General features: G+C 39.5%; 2 protein-coding genes across 5 annotated transcripts in view; one reads left to right on the top strand and one right to left on the bottom strand.

The window, feature by feature from the left end:
• LOC125044087 overlaps positions 1-2,788 on the top strand; it is an 11,149-nt gene extending 8,361 nt beyond the window's left edge. For all 4 annotated transcript variants that reach the window (XM_047640548.1, XM_047640536.1, XM_047640556.1 and 1 more), the window contains exons 3-6: positions 1-269; positions 376-564; positions 839-1,006; positions 1,212-2,788. The exon at positions 1-269 is cut by the window's left edge. In XM_047640548.1, the coding sequence (XP_047496504.1) occupies positions 1-269; positions 376-564; positions 839-1,006; positions 1,212-1,715 (1,130 nt within the window). In that variant the 3' untranslated portion in view covers positions 1,716-2,788. The remainder of the gene's footprint in view (positions 270-375; positions 565-838; positions 1,007-1,211) is intronic.
• Positions 2,789-3,229: 441 nt separating this feature from the next.
• The window catches only part of LOC125040269 (probable methyltransferase TARBP1), a 6,703-nt gene continuing 2,432 nt past the window's right edge, over positions 3,230-7,500 (bottom strand). The window contains exons 2-10 of the mRNA XM_047634829.1: positions 6,999-7,227; positions 6,715-6,867; positions 6,442-6,597; positions 6,039-6,227; positions 5,708-5,888; positions 5,326-5,450; positions 4,219-4,416; positions 3,910-4,046; positions 3,230-3,673 (exon numbers count right to left, since the gene is read on the bottom strand). Of these exons, the coding sequence (XP_047490785.1) occupies positions 3,511-3,673; positions 3,910-4,046; positions 4,219-4,416; positions 5,326-5,450; positions 5,708-5,888; positions 6,039-6,227; positions 6,442-6,597; positions 6,715-6,867; positions 6,999-7,227 (1,531 nt within the window). The 3' untranslated portion in view covers positions 3,230-3,510. The remainder of the gene's footprint in view (positions 3,674-3,909; positions 4,047-4,218; positions 4,417-5,325; positions 5,451-5,707; positions 5,889-6,038; positions 6,228-6,441; positions 6,598-6,714; positions 6,868-6,998; positions 7,228-7,500) is intronic.

Here is a 7,500-nt window from a genome sequence, read left to right as displayed (position 1 = left end):
CCGAACTTCGTGACGTGATCGAGAAGCAGGAGATTATAAAATTAAAGCTGGAAGAAGAGAAAAGATTGGTAAAAGAACTTCAGCACGAAGGACGGGAACAACAAAGACAGCTGGACGCGGCAGGAGAATTAATTGATACAGCCAGGACAATGCAGGAACTGATAACTGTCGTGGACGAGGCCGAGCAAGCGCGAGCTGTTTCCGAAAACTGGATTCAGCGATGCAACGAAATGTTTCCCAATGTCAGCGCCATCCAGAAGTCTGTCGAAGTGAGCACTGCTTCTGAAAGAAATGTCGATTGGAGATTACATTATGTCAGGTTATGGCCGATGGATTCATTCAAGACTTTAACTAAAAGTTATTTTTACACAACAGGCGCGCGCAGCCATCAAGGAAGCCTTGGATGTAATCAGAAGAGGCATGGCCTGCGAAGTGACCCCTTATCGTAACGCTGCCTTGGCCAGTGGTAATGGCGCCAGTGCCCACAAAGCCATGGCAGATCATTCACTGTCTATTCCTGAGAAGGTTAAATGCATAATAAGTAATCTTTCATCGAAGCTAACAGTATGTTTCTTTTTTTAAATCTTATCATTTAACGTGGAACAAAAATGTTACATATTTAAGAAAATGAAGGCTAAATGTGTATTTCTTTTAACCTGGTTCACAAAACTCTCTTGTGAAATATTTGCAATAGTTCATCATATAGCTCGTTCTCCAGCACAAAGTTACACATTTGTATTATTATTTTACGAAACCTACCTGTTAATTTGATCTAAATATATTGTTCATGCCTGAAAGTCACTGTGAAATCACATGAACACACGATCCCAAACGACAGGTTGACCGCGTCCTGCAGAAAGACGGCCCCGCGAAGGCCTTCCTGGACGCTGGTGAAGCATTCGCGGTGCAAAAGCACCGCTCTGTCAGGATAAGCCGGATCAACAACGAGGTCTACGTCCACCACCTGAAAGACGTGCGTCCTCCGGCCAGCGCCCACACAATCCCGGTGAGTACATAACTTGTCATAAAATTCAGTGTTTGTTATTATCATCATGGTCTTTATTAATGACAGTAGTGATAGTAACAGAATCACCATTATCGATGTTATGACTATTGTTGCCTGGGTCACTATCCTTACTTGGCCTCAAGCAGTATTGCTGTGTGGCTGATATTATTATCATCATCATTATCTCCATTGCCCTTCCCTTCAGTTCCAAGAAATGGCGACCTCCTTTGACTTGTCCTCCACTCTAGCCTTCCTGGAGCTAGTATGGCAAGACTCACCGCCACGTCGAGTGCAAATACGACTCTGCCGTTACAACTGGCTGGCGAAGCAGTTCCTTATGATGTGCACGGGGGAGAAGGGTCCCTCCTACGCCAATACAGGAATGATTAGTGATGGTTATAGGGGCTATAGTCAGGAGTGTATACAAGGAGGAAATTACGACGGGAGAAAGGGAAAGGTGATCATATCACCAGATGATAATCCCATACCGAAAGTGCCAGAACGCGCTGGGATTGTGAAGCAGCATGGCCACGGAAACAGTACGCAATTTTCCATCGTTATAGGAGCTGGTCGAGCTAATACTGAAGTTGATAAGGTTTTTGGCTATGTCGAAAATGGCTTGGAAGTGCTCATGTCCGCAGCGAAAGCTCAGTATGAAAAGAAAGCGAGTGTGGTCATTGTTGATTGCGGTGCGGTGATACCTCTTTGATCATTTATGAAATCGTTTGATTATAAGTGCAGTTTTGTCAGGGAATCCCCTTTATAATTAGTTATATAAGTACAGAGATTGACGAAGGTATCGAGAGACAGGAAGGCTATACTTATAAATAAAGTCATCTCTATCTTCATGCAATATTTATAAGAATCAGAATGAGTGACTTACCATGGAAGGCGAATGACCTTCCTAGTGTTCGTTTGAGGACTGCGGCGTTACACTAGCAGTGCGACTCACGGAATACTAAATGTGCTTTAGGCTAAGGTCTATATAGACCTTGGTGTAGCCAATACTGTTGCGGGAGGTAGTACGCCAGAGAGTTGCAAATTTTAATTTCAATTTCAATTTCAGTGTTTAGGGAAGTGTTTTTATTAGTTTTAACAGTGTTATGCGTTATGATATTAGACTCGGACCCGCGAATTGCAAAATTGAAGATCTTCCTCGTGCACAATCTGTCTGAATGACATAAAAGAAAAAATGTAGAAAAAAAAGCTGTTGTCCCATTGCGGAACCCAACTTACCAGCCTAAAACATGAGAAAATTTATGAGGCCAAACAACCTGCAGTACAAGGTCCCTCAAACCTTGCCAGCTCCAGCCTCTGCTTCAATGCCTGCCTCCGTTTCAGTTCCTGCTCTAGCAACAGCTTCAGTTCCTACCACACGGACAAGTAAAGGCCTGCTACAGATGATGAATAGGGTGCAGCATCAGCATTTTGAACAAAAGAGCAGTTTACCTCATTACAACCTATGGTAAAATTTGAGAATAATCAGCAACTTATGTCCCTTAAAGACGTTAAGTAAACTAGTAAGATTAGCAGTTAAAAGAAATGCTGGTCATATTTAATTATTAGTAGCATAGATGTGATTCTGTATGACTTAAGGCTATAACTAAACTCACGTGAAATTGTGGTGCAGTGCAGTTTTATATGCATGTACGCTTAATGTGCAACTATGGCCATTTTAATTAGGCCAATAGGAGATAAGTCAGACTGGGTTTACATGGACAACTTTCCCAGGCTTTTTGCAATGTATATAAATTGTTCTGTTAATAAATATTATAATCCTTAGTCTCCATCTCCCTCTCTCTGCCTTACTATCATTATTATCATTATTAACATTATGTACCACCCCTAGCAAGCGCCACCCCCTTACCAACAACCCACCACCCAGCCTTGAATATGGTGCATGGCAGTTAGGTTCTTTCCCATTAGTTATTTCCTGTTAGTTGAAACAGTGCATGGTACTCAAGAACATCAGAATCCATCAAAATATCAAGATCTCTTACATAGGTTTACTAGAATCTTTTGTTATCTTCTATGATAAGCAAAGCCAATTCTGCATAAAATCATTCTGATTCCTGTTTCTAACAATACAGTCTATATTTTAATCTTCATTTTGAGATATTCGACCCTGTTTACAAATGTTATAATTTCAGAGATCTGGCCATGTACATAAATATGTAATGGTTATTATGACACTGTAATATATTTAGTTATTGAAACACAATGAAAAGTAAATAAAATTATATTTGAGTAGGATGAAAATGGCTTATAAAAAGAACATGAAAATTGAAATACAATCATGTAAAGGCAACCATATTAGCAGATTTTAAAAAATATTGTATAGTCTTTGATGACACTGCAATTGGTATGCTTGTGAAAAATAAAAGAATTTGTTAAATGAAAATAAATAGAAATGGCTGATTGATTAACTTTCAAATCACCTAAGACTGAAAGTTATGTTTACAATGACATGCAGAAATGATTTATTTAATGATAAAAAAAAACATTTAACCAGAGGAAGGTTTAGCAAGATGCTGCCGTGTGTATTCCCAAATGAAGAGGGCTCCAGAAACATGGACATTGAGAGACCGAATAATGCCAAACTGTGGGATTTCTACACAGACATCAAGAAGCTGGAGGAGCTCACATGGAATTCCTTCTCTTTCATTTCTGAAAATTGAAAAAAACTAGAATTATTTGAGTACTGATTTCAGGGTAAAACAACCTAGACTGATCAATATAAATCACAATATTTATAGCTCCATTGTGATCGGTTTTACACCACAAACTCTTTTGGGGCACTCTTTCAAAGAACTTTTATCTAGCTCAACTATAACAAAGAAATAAACCCTAATGAAATGAAATCCTCTAGCAGTGAATATCTATAAATAAGATCTAATACTTACCCTAAAATTACGGCCGTTCTTTCTGGGAAGCTGTATTCAGAGAGCTTCTTGCTGTTGGCAGTTTGTTCTGCTGCAACTAATGTATAACCTTCATTCTGAAGGGTTCTCAAGTACTCTGCAAGGTTATCTGGTTTAACCTGTTAATCAAAGATAAAAGATATCTATACAAACCCTCATCTATTCCATTATATCATAAATGACAGCCATTACTTCCATATCATATTTTCTGAAACTAAGATTAAATATGAAATAAATTTCTATAATGTACAATTGAAGATCATGACAATGGTAAAAATCAGATATACTCACCTCTTTGACAGGCACCCACTGCTGAGCAGTTAAGGAAAGTGAGTTGAAGGTCTGATCTTCCAGCACTGCAAGAGAAGGAACTACATATTCCTGCACACTAAAAACTTCACAGGTCCGGCACAAGCCACCAAGGTTAGGTGGCTTATCAATCAGTGAAGCAACCAGAATCAAGCCTCCACGCTGTTGCCGAGGTTCAGCCTGAAAAATCAGAAAGCCGCTACATTTTGTTCTAATTTTCTTTATTTCAAATACAGAGCATGTAAAATAATGATGAAAATATGCATCTTGAATGTTAGGTTTACATTTCTTGGCTGTGTCTGAAAATGTGAGGATTCTGTAATTGTACAATGACTTTAATCTCAAGAGTTATAATATAGTAACCATAGCATTATTGACCCACTAATGCTGATAATGTGTGTATATGTGCACTGTCCACTCTGATTTTATTTCTATTTCTCTATTTTATAAAGACTATAGTTGACATTGCATATACCCAGCATCAAACATTTGTAATTTCATGGGTATTCCTAGGGGTGGCCTACAACTGGCCACTAATATTAAGAATTAAAGCAGATATGAATAGTATAGATAAAAGATATGTGTGTGTGTGGGGGGGGGGGGATGCCTGTGCCTGCCTTTGGACATGTATGTGTGTTTGCACACACACACACGTGTGTGTGTGTGTGTGTGTGTGTGTGTGTGTGTGTGTGTGTGTGTGTGTGTGTGTGTGTGTGTGTGTGTGTGTGTGTGTGTGTGTGTGTGTGTGTGTGTGTGTGTGTGTGTGTGTGTGTGTGTGTGTGTGTGTGTGTGTGTGTGTGTGTGTGTGTGTGTGTGTGTGTGTGTGTGTGTGTGTGTGTGTGTGTGTGTGTGTGTGTGTGTGTGTGTGTGTGTGTGTGTGTGTGTGTGTGTGTGTGTGTGTGTGCACGCGCGCGTGCATGTCTCATTATGTGTATGGGCACATGCAAATGGTTGTACTTGATGACATAAGTGAGGGTTCACTTTTGCCACCCCAGTCAGGTAAGTCTGGACATGCTACTGTTGACAGCATTTTGCAATTTTAGTAAGCTATAAATATTGCTGTCACAAAGATAAACAAACAAGAATTACCATATTTGGCAAGTCAAGAGGGGCAGTTAGCTCAGAAATCATTGATTTCCAAGGAGTTATCTTCCTCTGTACATTAAGCACAGGGCTGCCAGATACTTCACTGTCCTCTGGGAATGATGGCTCACCTGGAATTTTTTGTATGAATCAAAAAATGTACTCAATTCATGCACTAAATATATTTTTACATTAAACTTGTGATGCCATGAATTATATTCATGTAAAATATACAGAAATTGTTCTTGCTTTTTAACACTCTTTTCTTTACACAAGTATATCTCCATATGAACTGGGAGAATACTGAATAAGTACATCAATTCTAGACAAAGCTGCTCTAAATTGCATGTCTCTAGTACTAAATGCAAGAGAATATCCTGCAACTCACCAGCAGCTTTGATCACCCAAGGTGCTGGGGAAGACTCAGCCAGAACCTTATCCATGTTGTGCAGTGGAATCTCGCTTCTCACAGGAAGAATGGATGAATCCATGGCACCCATAATAAAGTCCACGGTCAGCCATTCATCATTAGCCAGCAGTGACAGACATGGCAGGTCATAAACAATAGTCTGTTGATGATTTTGGTGCAAAATCTTGTAAGTAATTTTACAGGTAAATAATAAGTTTAAATTAATTTACAAATAAAGATTATATTTTTTTAATTATATATAATTTTTACCAAACCTTTAAGAAGCTTATAAAATGCTTGTCTTATGTACCTGCAATGTGTAATGTTGAACAGGATGGAACACTTTGAAATAAAAATCATTCAGCATATTCAGGGTGTTACGAGCTGCACTGCCTTGTTCTACCACAAACTGTAGGCACTGTTGCATGGGATCATACTTATCCAGTACAGCTGTTGCATTTATGGCTTGGCAGTGATGCCATATCTTCCTCAAAGAGACCTGATGAAAAGAGCTGTCATAATTTGCTGTTATAGTTTCTAAATACTTCCTTTCATGTGTAACAATTTATTCTCTATACTATTTTTTTTTCCTGTCTATAAATCAAATTAACAGCACAAAACTGAACTATTTCAATCAAACACATTACAAGCATGTCCTTATTTCCAGAAACCACAAGTATCCTAACTGTCAAGTAGCCACAACAAACACTTACTTGAGCATAAAGCCTAGTATTGAAGTGCTGTGCCATACACCAAGGTAGTGTGTACTGGATTGCCTGACTTAGAACTTCCTCCTCTTCTGTGGTACAAGCCACATGTGTGAGGGAGGCCAGGAAAGAGCCAACACATCCGACTCGCTCCTTTGAACCCTTACCCAAGTGGAGAGAAGAACACTTAGCTTGTGAGCAATAAAATATCAACTTCTTATGAGAATTAACTCCTTCTTACTTACATATACATCTGATAAGGCACATACTTGGTCATACCTCCAAAAAGTGTTTCAGCAGTTGAGGGTAGAAACTGGGGTGAAAAATTATGATGAGTGCAATGCCCCACTCTTGCATGTAACGGACACTTGGCTGCTGGTGTTCCTTGATCAAGCCTTTGCATAACCAGGACAAGCTCAGCAGGCATTCTTCCTATATAGTAGTTGATGCAAATGAGGATTCATAATTTCTCAAACCACACAATATCCGATCTTTAAAATAAGCTTATGGTTATATCTTATCTCCAATTCATCAATGAATATTATTACTGCAATCTAGCTTACCTCATCTAGTAATGGCAAGAGCAAGAGTAAAGCTTGCAGGAGTCTCGTCTTGTATCGGTGGGACTGAGAGTTGCCAAAATCTCGACGATCGCCTTTGCACTTAGCATACTGATACCTGATACCTTGCACAGTTGCTTCAGCAATGCTTCTGTCACTTGATTTTTCTTTATTCAGGCTAAGCAGGAAACGAAGAGTAATTGCTCTGGCTCTCTGGTCAGCATCCCAGTTACTGTAATCATACTTGTGAAAGTTAACATTGTCTATATGTAACTATGGCCATTATCTCTATGAGAGAGAGAGAGAGAGAGAGAGAGAGAGAGAGAGAGAGAGAGAGAGAGAGAGAGAGAGAGAGAGAGAGAGAGAGAGAGAGAGAGAGAGAGAGAGAGCAAGAGAGAGAGAGAGAGCAAGAGAGAGAGAGAGAGAGAGAGAGAGAGAGAGAGAGAGAGAGAGAGAGAGAGAGAGAGAGAGAGAGAGAGAGAGAGAGAGAGAGAGAGAGAGAGAG

Source organism: Penaeus chinensis, chromosome 3 (genome assembly GCF_019202785.1).
Source record: "Penaeus chinensis breed Huanghai No. 1 chromosome 3, ASM1920278v2, whole genome shotgun sequence".
In the NCBI taxonomy this organism is placed as follows: domain Eukaryota; kingdom Metazoa; phylum Arthropoda; class Malacostraca; order Decapoda; family Penaeidae; genus Penaeus; species Penaeus chinensis.
The sequence above is the reverse complement of the archived record's forward strand: the minus strand, read 5'-3'. Positions and strand labels throughout refer to the sequence as shown.